This window comes from Odocoileus virginianus, chromosome 23, assembly GCF_023699985.2.
Source record: "Odocoileus virginianus isolate 20LAN1187 ecotype Illinois chromosome 23, Ovbor_1.2, whole genome shotgun sequence".
In the NCBI taxonomy this organism is placed as follows: Eukaryota; Metazoa; Chordata; class Mammalia; order Artiodactyla; family Cervidae; genus Odocoileus; species Odocoileus virginianus.
In genome coordinates, this window is record NC_069696.1 from 16047340 (window position 1) to 16064400 (window position 17061).

The 17061-nt window shown below is 48.0% G+C and overlaps 1 protein-coding gene across 3 annotated transcripts in view; it reads left to right on the forward strand.

Moving 5' to 3' along the window:
* Positions 1–17061, forward strand: part of MOV10L1 (Mov10 like RNA helicase 1) — a 58725-nt gene that overhangs the window by 35754 nt on the left and 5910 nt on the right. For 2 of the 3 annotated variants that reach the window (XR_011482980.1, XM_070453547.1), the window contains exons 14-24: positions 3120–3178; positions 3647–3744; positions 11667–11775; positions 12040–12212; positions 12717–12863; positions 13327–13448; positions 13589–13688; positions 13818–13982; positions 15140–15313; positions 15935–16084; positions 16771–16878. Coding sequence is in view for 2 of the 3 variants with exons in the window: in XM_070453547.1 (XP_070309648.1) it covers positions 3120–3178; positions 3647–3744; positions 11667–11775; positions 12040–12212; positions 12717–12863; positions 13327–13448; positions 13589–13688; positions 13818–13982; positions 15140–15313; positions 15935–16084; positions 16771–16878 (1405 nt within the window). In the remaining variant the exon portion in view is untranslated. Of the gene's footprint in view, positions 1–638; positions 661–3119; positions 3179–3646; positions 3745–11666; positions 11776–12039; positions 12213–12716; positions 12864–13326; positions 13449–13588; positions 13689–13817; positions 13983–15139; positions 15314–15934; positions 16085–16770; positions 16879–17061 lie in introns of those variants that run through there. The other variant, XM_070453548.1, reaches the window with a different exon arrangement.

Below are 17061 nucleotides of genomic sequence, written 5' to 3' on the forward strand. Positions count from 1 at the left end.
CGTCCAGAGGCACTGCCAGGCCCTCCTCCAGTGGCTGCGCAGCCTTTGTGCCCACAGCGTGTGTGAGGTTCCACTTGCTCCACAAGCTCACAGCCGCTGGGTGGTTGGTCTTGCTGCTGCTCGTGGCGGTGTGAGGTGTGCAGGGGGGGCTCCTGTGGTCTCGGCCATCTTCGCTCTGATGACCAACACTTGCTGGCCATCACTTGGCCTTGGTGAGAGTGCCTGCTCCCGTGTGTGGTTCACAACCTCCATCATTTGCTCATTTTTGTTGGTCTGGCAAATTGTTCACATATTCTCAGTGCAAGTCCTTTATGATGTGTGTCTTTGCAAGTGTGTTCTCAGACTGTGGCTTGTGTTCTCATTGTTTGTACAGCGCCTTTTGAATAGCAGAAGTTCTTAATTTTGATGTTCAGTGTACAAGTTTTGCTTTGATGGATTATGCTTTCAGTGACACGTTTAAGAAGTCTGCCAAATTCAAGGTCATGAGGGTTTTCTCTTACGTTTTCTTCTATAATAGAAATTTTACAGCTTGAAGTTTTATATTTATGGCTGTGATCTGTTCCGTTTTTGCAGATGATGCCAGGTGTGGATTGACTATCACCAGGGGGTGTCCAGTTGTCTCAGTACCGTGTGTTGAAAAGACAGACTGTCCTTTGTCCAGTGAGTGACCTTTTCATCTTTTTAAAAGCCAGTTGACTTGTGCCTGTGGATCTGCTTCTAAGCCCTTGGTTCTGCTCCATGGATGCGTGTGTCTGTCTTGCAGCCACACCACAGAGTCTTGTCTGGGTGCCCTCGTGGGAAGTCGTAAAGTCGAGGGGACAGCCTCCAGTGAGTCCCTCTTCTTCAGAATGGCGGCTCTTCTAGGTGTTGGCGTTCCGTGGGGATTTTAGGTTCAGCCTGTCAGTTTCTACAGAGAGCCTGTTGAGATTTTGGTCAGGATGACATGACGGACCCTTTAGGTCCACTTAAGGGACAATAGACATCTTTTTTTAATTGGAGTAGAGTTGATTTATAGTATTGTGTTATTCTCCAGTGTACAGCAAAGTGATTAAGGTACATATTTCTTCCAGATTCCCTTCCCGTTCTGGGTTATTGCAGTGACCTTCTGGCCTCGGTCCCTTCCTCACGCCCACTCCTTCCTGCCTGTGAAAGCCTTCTGTTGTGAGCGGCTCTCCATGTTCCTTTTTGTCTGCAGTTTGGACTGCCTGGTTCTAATCAGTTTTTGCTCTAATAAACTCTTAAAATTTTAACAAACGTCAGCTTATCTTTTAACTGTTCTGAATAAATTTCATAGGAGTGAGTCTTCACCATCAGTTGCTTCCCTCTTTAAGAACTTCTTCACTCGTCTCTGGCTGTGCTGCGTCTTTGTTGCTGAGCTCGGGCTCTCCCTAGTTGTGGCGCTGCAGGCTCCCCCTGTGGTGGCTTCTCTTACGAGCACAGGTTCTAGGCTCAAGGGCTCAGCAGTCGTGGTGCATGGACTTGGCTGCCCCGCGGCACGTGGGCTCTTCCTGGGCCAGGGGTCGAACCAGTGTCCACTGCATTGCAAGGCAGACTCTTAACTACTGAACCACCAGGGAAGCTGAAAGTTACTAGATTGATGCAAACATAATTGCAGGTTCAGACTATGACTTTTAAATCATTATAACTAGACTCAAACACATTTTTATTAGTCAAAATAGGAACCATTACAATCAACACATTTTTGCCAGCGAGAAATAAGTTTGTTTATTCCTGTAGTGCAAAAATCCATTCTTCAGGATTTGGTGAACTCTTGGAAAGCATTCTCTGCTTCCTGTTGGTTGTGGAAGTGTTTTTCCTGCAAAAAGTTACCAAGATGCTTGAAGAAGACGTAGTTGGTTGTCAAGAGGTCTGGTGAAAATGGCAGATGAGGCAAAACTTTGCAGCCCAATTCATTCAACTTTTGAAGTACTGGTTGTGTGATGTATGAGGGCGTTGTCATGGAGAAGAATTGGGCCCTTTCTTTTGGCCAGTACGAGCTGCAGGCATTGCAGTTTTTGGTGCATCTCATCCATTTTCTGAGCATACTTCTCAGATGTAATGGTTTAGCCAGGATTTGGAAAGCTGTAGTGGATCAGACAGGCAGCAGATGACCAGTGACCATGACCTTTTCTGGTGCAAGTTTGGCTTTGGGAATTGCTTTCGAACTTCTTGGTCCAGCCACTGAGCTGGTCATTGCCAGTTTTCATATAAAATTTACCTTTTGTCACACATCACAATCTGACCAGGAAATGGTTTGTTGTTGTTGCGTAGAGTAAGAAAATGACACTTCAGAACGATGATTTTGATTTTCAGTCAGCTCATAAGGCACCCACTTACCAGGTTTTTCACCTTTCCAATTTGCTTCGAGTGCCGAACAAGCATAGAATAGTCAACACTGAGTTCTTTGGAAGCTTCTCGTCTAGTTGTAAGAGGATCAGCTTCAATGATGGTTCTCAGCTGGTCGTTGTCAACTTCTGACGGCCGGCCACTATGCCCCCGTCTTCAAGGCACTCGTCTCCTTTGCAAAACTTGAACCTTGACTGCACTGTACGTTCACTAGCATTCCTAGACCAACTGAGCTGTTGATGTTGTGAGTTGTCTCTGCTGGTTTATGACCCATTCTGAACTTGAATAAGAAAGTTGCTCAAATGTGCTTTTTGTCAAACATTATTTCCATAATCTAAAATAAATATAAGTAGTAAGTCAGTAACAAAAAGACATAAAACAAGAAATGTTCATTAAAATAATGTATAATGTAACTGCATTTATTTAAGAATGTGTTCCAGTATCAAATGGCAAAGTTCAACAGTGCAAAACCAAAATTACTTTTTCACCAACCTAAAGCTTTCCCACTGATGCAGCATTGTTGCTATTTCTCTGACACTTCACAGGCTCTTTTTCTTTCATTCTACTTGTTCACTTTATACATTAAACAGAGATAGTGCCAGAAAGGAAGGCATCCCTGCTACCCTGACACATTTAAAGTTTTCCTGGTAAACTCCTGGCATCCTGATGACAGCCTCATGGCCGGTGGGGCTTCTGATGCTGCCTAGCCTGGGCTCTGAGTGCCCGTCTGCTGAGGCGCCAGGCGCTGACCTGTGTCGCTTTCTCCTCCGCAGGACCACCAGCAGACGATGCCACTTTGCTCTTGAACAGGTCATCCACTTGGGGGTAAAAGGTACTACTTCGGGGGGATGGTGGTGTTATATCTTCCTGGAGTATTTTAGAAGCTGCCTTTAGAATTTTGTGTAAATAAGTTTCTTCAGCTGTACATTAGAATTGAGTTGAAATTCTGATATCCAGTGTTTTTTCTGTTGGGGAGGTTCAGTGTTTTCTGACAATTTCAAGTATGTAGAAATAGCACGCTTAAATTATTAACAATAAAATGATTTTACTCTGCTTCCCCATCTTAATATAAGTCATTTGTAGGCTACAAATGAACAAGAAAACGGCGTGGTTGCACAGAACATGCGGTGCTGGCCTTACGCTGCAGCTGAGGAGCAGACCCGGGGCAGGGAGCAGACCCGGGGCAGGGAGCAGACCCGGGGCAGGGAGCGGAGGGTGCACAGGCGTGCGTGTCTCCTCTGTTCACCTTTCTCACGCTTCTCAGTAATACCTGCCTTCTCGTGTTGTCTTGTTTTAAAAGTGTTGTTTCCAGAAGAAATCATTTTACAGCCTCCCCAGGTGACATGGAATTGGACCCATGCACAAGACACCAAAAATGATGGACAGTCTACCTCCAAGGTACTGATTTGATAAGTGTAAATAGATAATAGTACCCTCTCAGTTTACTGGTGCATCACAGGAGTACAGTGAGTGTAGTTCACAAATAACCCCACATCGCAATGAAAGTAAAACTAACTATTCACTATGTAAAGTCTCTTTACCCTTACATGTAGGGTAATAACAGCTGCAATATACTGGGGAATAATAGGGGAAAGGAAGATAAGGATATATTGTGTGAGCATGTAGTTTTATTTTTTTGTTTTTATTTATTTACTTTTTAATTTTTTAATTGAAAGCTAATTGCTTTACAGAATTTTGTGGTTTTCTATCATTCATAACAAGAATCAGCCATAGGCACACCCATGTCCCTTTGCTCCTGGATCTCCCTCCACATCCCACCCTCCCGCCTGTCGCAGAGCCCTTGATTCACTTCTGCGAGTCATACAGCGAATTCCAATTGCCCATCTATCTCACATATTATTTTGAATTTCCATGTTACTGTCTCCATACATCTCCCCTTCTCCCTCCTCTCCTCCTGCCGGGGTCCATAGGTTCATAGCTCTTTCTCTGAAAGAGAAATTAAGAAATCAATCCCATTCACCATTGCAACAAAAAGAATTAAAATCTAGGAATAAACTTACCTAAGGTGAAAAAAGACCTGTATACAGAAAACTGTAAGACACTACTGAAGGAAATCAGTTCAGTTCAGTCGCTCAGTCATGCCTGATTCTTTGTGACCCCATGAACCACAGCACACCAGGCCTCCCTGTCCATCACCAACTCCTGGAGTTTACTCAAACTCATGTCCATCAACTCAGTGATGCCATCCAACCATCTCATCCTCTGTCGTCCCCTTCTCCTCCTGCCCTCAATCTTTCCCAACATCAGGGTCTTTTCCAGTGAGTCAGTTCTTTGCATCAGGTGGCCAAAGAATTGGAGTTTCAGCTTCAGCATCAGTCCTTCCAATGAATATTCACGACTGATCTCCTTTAGGATGGACTGGTTGGATCTCTTCACAGTCCAAGGGACTCTCAAGAGTCTTCTCTAACACCACAGTTCAAAAGCATCAATTCTTCAGTGCTCAGCTTTATTTATAGTCCAACTCTCACATCCATACATGACTACTGGAAAAACCATAACTTTCATTAGATGGGCCTTTGTTGGCAAAGTAATGTCTCTGCTTTTTAATATGCTGCCTATGTTGGTCATAACTTTTCTTCCAAAGAGTAAGTATCTTTTAATTTCATGGCTGCAGTCACCATCTGCAGTGATTTTGGAGCCCAAAAAAATAAAGTCTATCACTGTTTCCACTGTTTCTCCATCTATTTGCCATGAAGTGATAGGACCAGATGCCATGATGTTAGTTTTCTGAATGTTGAGCTTTAAGCCAACTTTTTCACTCTCCTCTTTCACTTTCATCAAGAAGCTCTTCAGTTCCTCTTCACACTCTGCCATAAGGGTGGTGTCATCTGCGTATCTGAGATTGTTGATATTTCTCCCAGCAATCTTGATTCCAGCTTGTGCTTCATCCAGCCCAGTGTTTCTCATGATGTACTCTTCGGGTAAGTTAAGTAAGCAAGGTGGCAATATACAGCCCTGATGTACTCCTTTCCCAATTTGGAACCACTCTGTTGTTGCATGTCCAGTTCTAACTGTTGCTTCCTGACCTGCATACAGATTTCTCAAGAGGCAGGTCAGATGGTCTGGTATTCCCATCTCTTTCAGAATTTTCCACAGTTTATTGTGATCTGAACAGTCAAAGGGTTTGGCATAGTCAATAAAGCAGAAATAGATGTTTTTCTGAAACTCTCTTGCTTTTTCAGTGATCCAGTGGATTTTGGCACTTTGATCTCTGGTTCCACTTCCTTTTCTAAATCCAGCTTGAATTGGATTCAGAAAACTGGATTTAGTTTTCTAAATCCAGTTCCGGTTCCATCTGGAAGTTCATGGTTCACGTATTGTTGAAGTCTGGTTTGGAGAATTTTGAGCATTACTTTACTAGCGTGTGAGATGACTGCAATTTTGCGGTAGTTTGAGCATTCTTTGGCATTGCCTTTGGGATTGGAATGAAAACTGACCTTTTCCAGTCCTGTGGCCACGCTGAGTTTTCCAAACTTGCTGGCATGTTGAGTGCATCACCACAGCGTCATCTTTTAGAATGTGACACAGCTCAAATGGAATTGCATCACCTCCAACAGCTTTGTTCATAGTGATGCTTCCTAAGGCCCATTTGACTTCACATTCCAGGATGTCCGGCTGTAGGTGAGTTATCACACCATCGTGATTATCTGGGTCATGAAGATCTGTTTTGTATAGTTCATCTGTGTATTGTTGCCACCTCTTCTTAATATCTTCTACTTCTGTTAAGTCCATAACATTTCTGTCCTTTATTGTTCCCATCTTTGCATGAAATGTTCTCTTGGTATCTCTAATTTTCTTGAAGAGATCTCTAGTCTTTCCCATTCGATTGTTTTCCTCTATTTCTGTGCATTGATCACTGAAGAGAGATTTCTTATCTCTCCTTGCTATTCTTTGGAACTCTGCATTCAAATGGGTATATCTTTCCTTTTCTGCTTTGCTTTTCACTTCTCTTCTTTTCACAGCTATTTGTAAGGCCTCCTCAGACAGCCATTTTGCCTTTTTGCATTTCTTTTTCTTGGAGATGGTCTTGATTCCTGTCTCCTGTACAATGTCATGAACCTCCATCTGTAGTTCTTCAGGCTCTCTGTCTGTCAGATCTAATCCTTTGAATCTGTTCATCGCTTCCACTGCATCCCTTCCACTGTAAGGGATTTGATTTAGGTCATACCTGAATGGCCTAGTGGTTTTCCCTACTTTCTTCAATTTAAGTCTGAATTTGGCAATAAGGAGTTCATGATCTGAGCCACAATCAACTCCCGGTCTTGTTTATGCTGACTATATAGAGCTATAACCTAACACCATAGGTAAAGATAAGCTCAAAATGGGTTAAAGACCTAAATGCAAAACCAGAAACTATTAAACTCTTCACGGAGAATGCAGGCAGAACACTCGACGACATGAATCAAAGCAAGATCTTCTATGACCCATCTCCTAGAGTAATGGAAATGTAAACAAAAATAAACAAATGGTACCTAATTAAACTTAAAAGCTTTTGCACAGCAAAGGAAACCACACACAAGGTGAAAAGACAACCTTCAGAGTGGGAGAAAATAACAGCAAAAGAAACAAGTGACAAGAATTAATTTCCAAAATACAGAACCAGCTCACACAACTCAATAACAGAAAAGCAAACATCCGAATCAAAAGGTGGGAAAGGGACCTGAAGAGACATTTCTCCAAAGAAGGCATACAGATGGCTAACAAGCACATGGAAAGATGCTCAACGTCAGTCATTATTAGGGAAATGCAAATCAAAACCACAATGAGATACCACCTCACACCAGTCAGCATGGGCATCATCAAGAAGTCTACAAGCAATTAATGCTGGAGAGAGTGTGGAGAAAGGGAACACTCTTGCATTGCTGGTGGGAATGTAAAGTGATGGAAGATGGTGTGGAGACTCCTTAAAAAACTAGGAATAAAACCACCATATGACCCAGCAATCCCACTGCTAGGCATATATCCTGAGGAAATCAAAACTGAAAAAGACACATGAATCCCAATATTCATTCCAGCACTGTCTGCAGTGGTTACAACATGGAAGCAACTTAGATGTCCATCGACAGATGGACGGATAAAGAAGCTGTGGTACATATATACAGTGGACTACTACATAGCCATAAAAGGGAACGCATTTGAATCTGTTCTAATGAGGTGGATGAAACTAGAGCCTATTATACAGAGTGAAGTAGTAAGTCAGAAAGAGAAATATAAATATCGTATGCTGACACATATTTATGGAATCTGAAGAGATGACACTGGTGAATTTATTTTCAGGGCAGCAGTGGAGAAACAGACATAGAGAACAGACCTATGGACACGGGGGGAGGAGAGGACGGAGAAGAGGAGATGTACGGAGGGAGTAACATGGAATTCACAATACCAGATATGAGCTAGATAGGCAATGGGAATTCACTGTATGACTCAGGGAACTGAATCAGGGGCTCTGCCACAGGCGGGAGGGTGGGATGGGGAGGGAGATGGGAGGGAGGGAACATGGGTGTGCCTGTGGCTGATTCTTGTTCATGTGTGACAGAAAAGCACAAAACCTTTACTTCTCCAATCCGGATTCCTTTTATTTCTTTTTCTTCTCTAATTGTCATAGCTAGGACTTCCAAGACTATGTGAAATAATTGTGGTAAGAGTGGACACCCTTGTCTTGTTCCTTAGAGGGAGTGCTTTTAGTTTTTCACCATTGAGAATAATGTTTGCTGTGGGCTTTTCATATATGGCCTTTACCATGTTGAGGTAGGTTCCTTCTGTGCCCATTTTTTGGAGTGTTTTTATCATAAATGGATGCTGAATTTTGTCAAAGGCTTTTTGTGCATCTATTGAGATGATCATATGGTTTTTATCTTTCAATTTGTTGATACAGTGTATCACGTTGATTGATGTGCATATATTGAAGAATCCTTGCATCCCTGGAATAAACCTGACTCAATCATGTATGAGCTTTTTAATGTGTTCTGTTTAAAAATTCTGTTTGCTAGAATTTGTTGAGGATTTTTGCATCTATGTTCATCAGGGATATGGCCTGTACTTTTCTTTTTTTGTGTTGTCTTTACCTGGTTTTAGTATCAGGGTAATTGTGGCCTCAAAGAATGAGTTTGGAAGTGTTCCATCCTCTGCAATTTTTTGGAAGAGTTTCAGAAAAATAGGCGTTAGCTCTTCTCTGAATGTTTGATAGGATTCCCCTGTGAAGCCATTGGCCCTGGGCTTTTGTTTCGGGGGAAGATTTTTGATCACTGTTTCGATTTCAGTGTTTGTAATTGGGTTGTTCATAATTTCTGTTTCTTCCTGGTTTAGTCTTGGGAGGTTGATTTTTTTCTAAGTACCTGTCCATTTCCTCTGAGTTGTCCATTTTACTAGCATATAGTTGCTCATAATATTCTCTCATGATCCTTTGTATTTCTGTGTTGTCTGTTATAACCTCTCTTTTTTAATTTCTAATTTTATTGATTTCGTTTTCCTCCCTTTTTTTCTTGATGAGTCTGGCTAGTGGTTTGTCAATTTTGTTTTATCTTCTCAAAGAACCAGCTTTTAGTTTATTTAATCTTTGCTCCGTAGTTTTATTTTTAAGTTACATGGTTTTTGTGTACACTCAGGCACGTTTTTATCATTACACATGCATAGAAGACCTCCGAAAGTGCTGCACACCAAGAACATTATTCTTTTGTGATCTTTGTTCAGGTTACCAGGGTATTTTTTAATGTACAATCAGTGGGTCCGTTAATACGTATTATGTGCCAGATATTGTTCTAGGCTCTACGTTTTGTTTTCAAGAGTAAAATAGAAATGGTTTTATTTATCATTGTATTTCCATTAACAAGAAAAACCCTTCATGCCACAGGTTACAGCTTGTAACTTATAATTCTGTGCTGTTGGAATTTGGTTTTTTGAGCATGCTTTGACTTTATAGTAAATACAGATTTTTAAATTATATCTGACATGTATAAACCTTTTTACTTCTTTGTATCCCTTCTCCAAAAATGGAGAAATGATAGCTTTAGAATGCCTGCCCAACCACAGAGAATTCTCTAAAAGTTTGCATTAAAATCATCTGCCGTGTAACTGGTACCTGAACTCACTTTTGCTCTGAAAAATAGAAAGAGGTCTTCATTGAACAAAGATGCAATGTCATCTGCAAAACTGTGTTTTCACCTCATTTCCTGGCCCATCCCACTGCCCAATTCTCAGGAAGTATTGCTGTTTTAGTGGATCACAGTCCTGATGAGCTGAATCTTAGCACTTTAAATGTAGAGCATTGTCCTGTTACAGATTAGCCAGGTTGCAGACAAAGCACCCAGCCAAGGTGGAATTGCAGGGAGTGGTTTTACCTTCCCACCTAAATGATTAAAAATCAGAATACATGAAGCAGCAGGTTCAGAGCTTGATCAGTGATTCCTGAGAGAAGAAACCAGGAGCGGCCACTGTGGTCACCCCAGCCCCTGCCACCAGCCTTCAGAGCTCCCAGGTCGGGGCCCAGAGCCAGAGCCAGTGTCTGCCTCATGGAGGAGGCAGTGTTTTCACTAAATGGCCAGTGGTGTGTTTTGATCAACTTCAAGTGGAGATGGGTTTGGGAAAGATACTGCTTCTGTGAAAATACCCCCTTATCTCCATTAGAGGTATACTCATTCAGCTCTGGTATTCATATTCCAGTAAGTTATTTTGTTCTCACTGTTAAACACAAAAAGAACATAAAAAGCGTTGCACGGGACTTCCCTGGTAGTCCAGTGGTTAAGATTCTCTGCTCCCAATGCAGGGGGCCTGCGTTTGATCCCCAGTCAGGGAACTAAGATTCCACATGCTGCAACTAAGAGTGTGCATGCCACAATCCAGCACAGCCAAATAATTTTTTTTTTTAAGGCACAAGACAGTGAAAAGACAAGTGACAGACTGAAAATATTTGCAAATCACATTATCTGATAAAACATTTGTATCAAGACTACATATTGAAGAATTTTGAAAATTGAATAGTAAAAAAAATTTTAATGAACCAGTACCTGAGCAGATGTTGTACAGATGAACCACGTACAGGTGACATGACCGTGAGAAGATGCTCGGTGTTAGTTGTTACGGAAACACACAGCCACAGTGAGACCCCACCACACACCTGTTAGCGTGGCTGCACTGTGGGGCCATGGGAGCCTCACTGCGCTTGCTGGTGGGAACACAGACCTGGCTGGACGAGGATGAGCGCTTGAGCAGATCGCCCGCAGCCGGCAGCGCAGGCGTCTCCCCGAGGTTGGTGGGAGCGCGTGCGCCGCAGCCTCCCCTGCAGTGGCGCAAACTCAGAAACAGTCTCTGTCCATCCACGGACAGGAGGCCAGCAGTCAGTTTGTTCTCGCCATGAATGTCTTCTCAGCAAGGAAGAGGGTAACGTTGGTGGACACACAGCCCAGAGGGGTCTCCAGGTCTCCAGTTGCACTGTGTGGAGATGTCAGAAAGCCTGCGTCTGTGCGCTTCTGTGACTAGAACCTTCTGGAAGATGCACGTCAGTCTGCAACAGCAGGAGGGTGTACGGGGGTGCTTGGGGACTGAGAGGCAGACTGAGTTTTTTTTTGCGGTGATGAGTTTATGGATGTGCATGTGTCCAGACCCGCCCAGTTACTCCTTACTGTGTGTCTGTTCTCTGTCAAACAGATGATGCTGGGAGGGCGGATTGCTGCGATGTCTTGGACTAAAATTTGATAAAAGAGAAAAACTTTTCAGTGTGAAAACCTGTGTAGAAATTTTACTTTGGGAATTTACGCTGTGAAAGTAATCAGGTTGATTGCACAAGCATGTGTGTGCAGAGGTGTTTATTACCACGTTGTAATGTTGGTCCATGTCAGATTCAGTTTATGTTTAAACACACGCAAAACCAGTTCCTCAGCACGATCCTGACCTAGTAGACGAGGGAGCAGCCCCAGGGCCGCCTCGTACCCGAGAGGCAGGTGAGGGTCTGCCCAGGGCCGAGTCCTCGCTGAGCTCACGGGCCCCTTCACACATGGAGAGGAGGACCTGGGGCCCCAGGAGCAAGGGCTGCGCTTGCAGTCAGCCCCGGTGGGTTCTCCTTGCAGATGAGCAGGCTCCATGGGAAGAGCAGACATCCTGGACTCAAGGAGAATATAGTCCTTTTTAGCAGTTTTTATTAGATATTCTGCATTCTCGTTACATCTGAAAGGGTTGACCTGTGATCTGTGCAGAGAGCTGTTAAGTCAATAAAACAAGCATTTGATGATTGTTTACATTCACACTTTAAGCCTGCGTGAACACAAAGCTTTTTAAGCAATTTTTTTGGCGTGATTTTTTTCTAGAATAGGAAAGCCATGAAGGACCAAACTAAGCAAGCCCCAGAGGAGCACCAGGCAGGTGCCCAGAACACACCAGGGCCACAGGCCTTCGCCACAGAGATCAGCAGGCTGGGTGAGTCTGGGACCAGGCTGGCTCCTGCAGGCCTGGAGGGGAGACGTCTGGGGCTGCTGGGGGACACACGCTCTGGCCTTGGTGGTGGCTGTTCTTGTCCACCTGTCACCGCAACATCTGACATCTCGGTGACACTGCCCAAGTGAAATGGGGAGGGGCGAGTGACCTGGGCTTTTGCAGTCAGCCAGCTGTCCTGGTGAGTGACGCTGAGCAGATCTTGAGGGGCCCTGCCTGTGACCCACTGACCGTCTCTCCCTGACGCAGTCAGTGGATCCCCGAAGGCGAGAGAAAAGGAGTTTTTCAACCCCATGCTCAACGAGAACCAGAAGCTGGCAGTGAGGAGGATCCTGAGCGGAGACTGCCGCCCAATCCCCTACGTGCTTTTCGGGCCTCCAGGGACAGGGAAGACGGTGACCATCATAGAGGCCATCCTGCAGGTAACAGCCAGGCAGTGTCTCGGGAGGTGTAGCCTTGTGCTCCTGCCAGCAGAAGGTGTTGGTGCAGACCTTGGGATCAGAGCATGGGAAACAGCTTAGAAAATCTCATTTGCTTTACATGTAGCAGTTTGCTATGTGGCTTTAGGGCTTCTGAGAGCTGGTGTCCTCAGTTTAGAAAGGAGTTGCTTCATTTCAAAACAGTCAACTGCAGATGTTTCTGGTGCCTCAATCTAGATTGAAACAGTTTGTGGAAAGAGAGGGTGTGTTCAGTGTCCTGCATCGCTGGGGACCCAGGTTGACCCACAGGCACCCAGACCTGGTGCAAGGTTTCCCAGGGTCCCGGCCGGGCAGTTAAGGGGCTGGGAGACATGATGGCAGGGTCAGGGCTTTGGCCACGAGGGGTTACGTGGGCCAGGCAGCAGGTCTGCATCCAGAGCCCTCGTGGCAGGGCTTGGTGCTGGCTGCTGACCATTCCCTCTTTGCCTTCCGTGTGTCCTGGGGAAGGTCTTCCATGCTCTGCCGGACAGCCGGATCCTGGTGTGTGCACCCTCCAACAGCGCGGCCGACCTTGTGTGCCTGCGGCTTCACGAGAGCCGGGTGCTGCGTCCGGGCACCATGGTCCGCGTGAATGCCACCTGCAGGTTTGAGGAGGTGAGCACCCTCCCCAGCCTCGTGCGCACTGCAGGAGGCCCTGGGAGGGCCATTCCCATGCTGGTGTCCAGTGGCGGCCGGCAGCCCCAGCTCTGTGAGGCAGTGACGCTCCTGCTTGCCTCCCCCAGACGTGTACTTGCTTTTTGATTCTGTTGTGTTGGTTTGCTGTAAAGGTTTCCAGTTTGGTGAGCAAAAAAGGTTAGAAAGCATGTGCAGTTGTTTTGGGGAAGGATCTGCAGGATTCTCTTGTTATATTCATGGTTCTAGCATCTGTAAGACCTGGATTATGTTGATGAGAAAACATAAGACGTTTTGATTTAAGAAAACAATCTTACATCATTACGTAGTCCAGATAAAAAGGGGCAGCAGGACAGGCTTATTGTTGAGAATTCCATTCAGCTTTGTGATTATGTCCAGTTTAAAGAATCGCTCAGTAACCCTAAGGGTGGCCTGTTCCCCGCAGACTATCACAGAGGCCCTCAGGCCGTACTGCAGAGACGGGGAAGACGTCTGGAAGGCCTCTCGCTTCAGGGTGGTCATCACCACCTGCAGCAGCGCAGGACTGTTCTACCAGATAGGCTTGAGGTGAGGGCTTCCCGGGTGGGGGCTTCCCGGGTGGGGGCAGGGCAGCATGGGGTGTGGGGCAGGGTTGGAGGTGCCTGGGCTCCCAGGCCTTGTGGACAGGACACTCGAGCCGGAGTGACCCTGGGACGTGTCTGCTGCAGAGTCGGACACTTCACGCACGTGTTTGTGGATGAAGCGGGCCAGGCGAGCGAGCCCGAGTGCCTCATCCCCCTGGGGCTGGTCTCGGACGTCAGCGGCCAGGTGAGGCCCGTGCGCCGCGGCCACCCCGGCCTTGGTCCCTGCCCCTCCACACACCAGGGGCCCAGGCAGCTGTGTCTGCCTTCTTCACCTGTGAGACACACGCTGAGAGTTGCCCCATTCGTGCTGTAGATTGTCCTGGCTGGAGACCCCATGCAGCTGGGACCAGTCATCAAGTCCAGACTTGCCATGGCCTACGGGCTGAACGTCTCCATGCTGGAGAGACTAATGTCCCGACCAGTGTACCTGCGTGATGAGGACGCTTTTGGGGCCTGCGGCGCCTACAACCCCTTGTTGGTGAGCTCAGCCCCGCGTGCTCTTGAGTCAGACTGGACCAGAGGGCCACTGGGGAGGCCGCCTCTCGTGTCCCAGGGTCACGGCTGGGGGCGGAGGCCACCACCGAGGGTGGGGCAGAGGCCACCACCGAGGGCGCACCTGAGGGGCCTTCAGGCCCCCTGTCCTGGGGGCCCAGGAACTGCTGCCTGTGCCCCTTGAGCGTCTTCCTGAGGGGTCAGCCCTTCCAGCAGCTCCAGCCCATCAGTAGGACCACTGCAGACCGTGACACTATGGGAAGTGGGAAGGAGCTTTGTAAGTTTACCTGGAGGAGAAGGCAGATGTCTGCGGTCTCCTGAGGTACCAGGTGGAGTGCAGGTTCCTGGTTCTTGGCAGCTCTCTGACAGCACCGAGGCCCAGACCTTGGCGTCTGCGTTTCAGGAGCCCCAGCACCTGGAGCTCAGAGCGCTGTGCCTGTGACTGCCCCGTGCACGGGCAAGAGGAGGTTCCCCTCTGGACTTGGAACAGAAGAGCAGGTGCAGGGATCGTGGGCGGTGGTCCGAGCAAGGCCTGGGGCCTATTCCACATTCCAGGCCCTTTCTGCCAGAGGGCAGGGCGGGCAGGTGGGCACAGGGTGGTGAGATGGCGGGCAGGGGTCCAGGCCAGCACAGCAGGCCCAGCCTGGCCGAGGGAGAAGTCGTGCTGCCGAGTTTTGGGGTTTTGACAAGAGTCTCGGAGGCTGGAATTGTGATGACTCAGTAGAAGGGTGTCAGCCAGAGAGTCCCGGGCCTCTGGCCTTCCCACCCCAGGAGCAGGAAAGACAGGAATGAACTTCCTGGACAGTTGAAGCAGGAAACAAAGCTTTCCTTACTGCATGTCCTGGTGCTCCACCCCCGGTGGCTCTCAACAAGGTCCTGGGCAGCCTCAAGAGACGCAACACCCACCGCAGCAGATCTAAGACCAGGCTCCCCAGGCAGCTCTAACAGCCGGGCTCCCATGGCCTGGATCAGGGTGCAGCTTGGAGGCAGCCGCAGCCCCCACAGGGGCCCTGTCTCCCAGCACAGGTCCCCCAAGCGCTTCTGAGGCAGGAGCTGGGCGCAGGTGCAGGGCCCTCCTCCCCAGTGGCAGCGTGCAGGGCGCCCACGGGCTCTGGCCTCGGCCCTGCCCCACCTCCCCCATAGGTGACGAAGCTCGTGAAGAACTACAGGTCCCACTCGGCTCTGCTGGCCCTGCCGTCCAGACTGTTCTACCACCGAGAGCTGGAGGTGTGCGCCGACCCCGCTGTGGTGACCTCCCTGCTGGGCTGGGAGAAGCTGCCCAGGAAGGGCTTCCCCCTCGTCTTCCACGGAGTGCGGGTGAGCTTCGGGCCAGCTTAGCAGGAGGGTGTACGCATGTCTGTGCGTGGGTCTTGTTGAACCCAGCCGTCACCCGGCATTCCCCGAGAGCCTGTGGTGGGCTGGCTCCCTCCTGCTGCTCGTGGTGTTCAGTCAGTAAGTTGTGTCTGACTCTTTGTGACCCCATGGACTGCAGCATTTCCGGTGAGTGGGGAATTAAACCAGTGAGGGGGGCGTTAAAGGGGGGCATCCTGAAGGAAGGAGTAAGGGTCACAAAAAGCTTATTCATGACAAAACCCATGTAGAAGGAATTTGCCAACGTGCATAAGGTCGCGCAGAAGGAAACGGAGGCTAAAGCCCACTGGGTTCCCTGCCACGGAGCTGTGCCTTGGAGCTCCTTGGTGTGGAAAGTACAGAGCTGAAAGGTTACCTTACTTTTTAATAAGTACTCTTTTTTACTAAGATTTACTTATGTAGGCTGTGCTGGGTCTTCGTTGCTCTGAATGAGCTCTCTCTAGTTGCGGCAAGTGGAGGCTGCTCTCTGCATGTGGTGCACAGGCTTCTGACCGTTAGGACTTCTCTTGTCAAGAAAGTGACATTTTCTGATGGACCAGCTATTCTCTTATCTTCCTGGTGACTCAGGGCAACGAAGCTCGAGAGGGACGCAGCCCATCGTGGTTCAATCCTGCCGAGGCCGTGCAGGTCATGCGCTACTGCTGCCTGCTGGCCAGGAGCGTCTCCAGCCAGGTGTCCGCTGGCGACATTGGCGTCATCACACCCTACCGGAAGCAGGTGTGGGCGGCTCCAGATCCTCCGAGCAGTCGTGTCCGTGGGGTCCTGGTCTCTCTGCCACTCCCCTTCTGTCTGCACAGCTGCTGCTCCTGTGCCCCAGATGGGGTGGGCACACGCCTCGAGAAGGCCTGTCCTCCGGGTGTGGAGAGAGTGGCCCCTAGTCCCCACCCTCTAGCCTCCTCTCCTGGAGAGCCAAGCTTCTGTCCATGTTCTATTCCTTTCACAGTTCTGAGTTGCTTCTCCTTTGCCAGCACCGCCTGGAGATCTCGACACCCCTCTTCCCCAGCGTCCCCGCCCAGTCCTGCCCCACCTGCAGGAATGTCTCCCCAGCCCTCTTCCTCCTGGCTTCCCTGTGGTGGCCGCTCAGGCTCCTGGGGGTGGGATCCCCTGAGCGGCTCTCCCCCCACCCCGGGAGGCCGTCTGCACCCTGGAGCCACCCCCACTGTTGGCAGCACAAGGTGCCCTCGTGTCTCACGTGAAACCCCACTCCTGGCAGTACCCACTGGCGTACCATCTGAGATCAGGGCATGTTCCGTGAGCAACTTAGAGATTGTGAAACTTAAAAGATTGCGATTAGGAGTTGAAAGGCCCTGATGCTCACTGGTTACCGTTTGGCTTTTGCTGTTAATATGTAAAGAAATGGTCAGATTTGTGAAATTTTATCTTTGATCTTATCTCTTTCAAAGGTAGAGAAAATCAAGATTCTTTTGCGAAATGTTGATCTGATGGATATAAAGGTTGGATCCGTGGAGGAGTTTCAAGGGCAGGAATACCTGGTCATCATCATCTCCACTGTAGGTGCCCTGTTCCAGAACTGCACAGGCCCTCCCCTCGAGCACTTACTGGCAAGGTGTTCTTTAAGAAAACAAAACTACTATAGAATCCCAGGAAGAAGTGCTGAAATTTGGAGAAGGGAGCCAGGAATGGAGAGGAGAGGGAGGCAGGATCAGAAAGCAGCTGCGGGCCCAGAGGGCAGC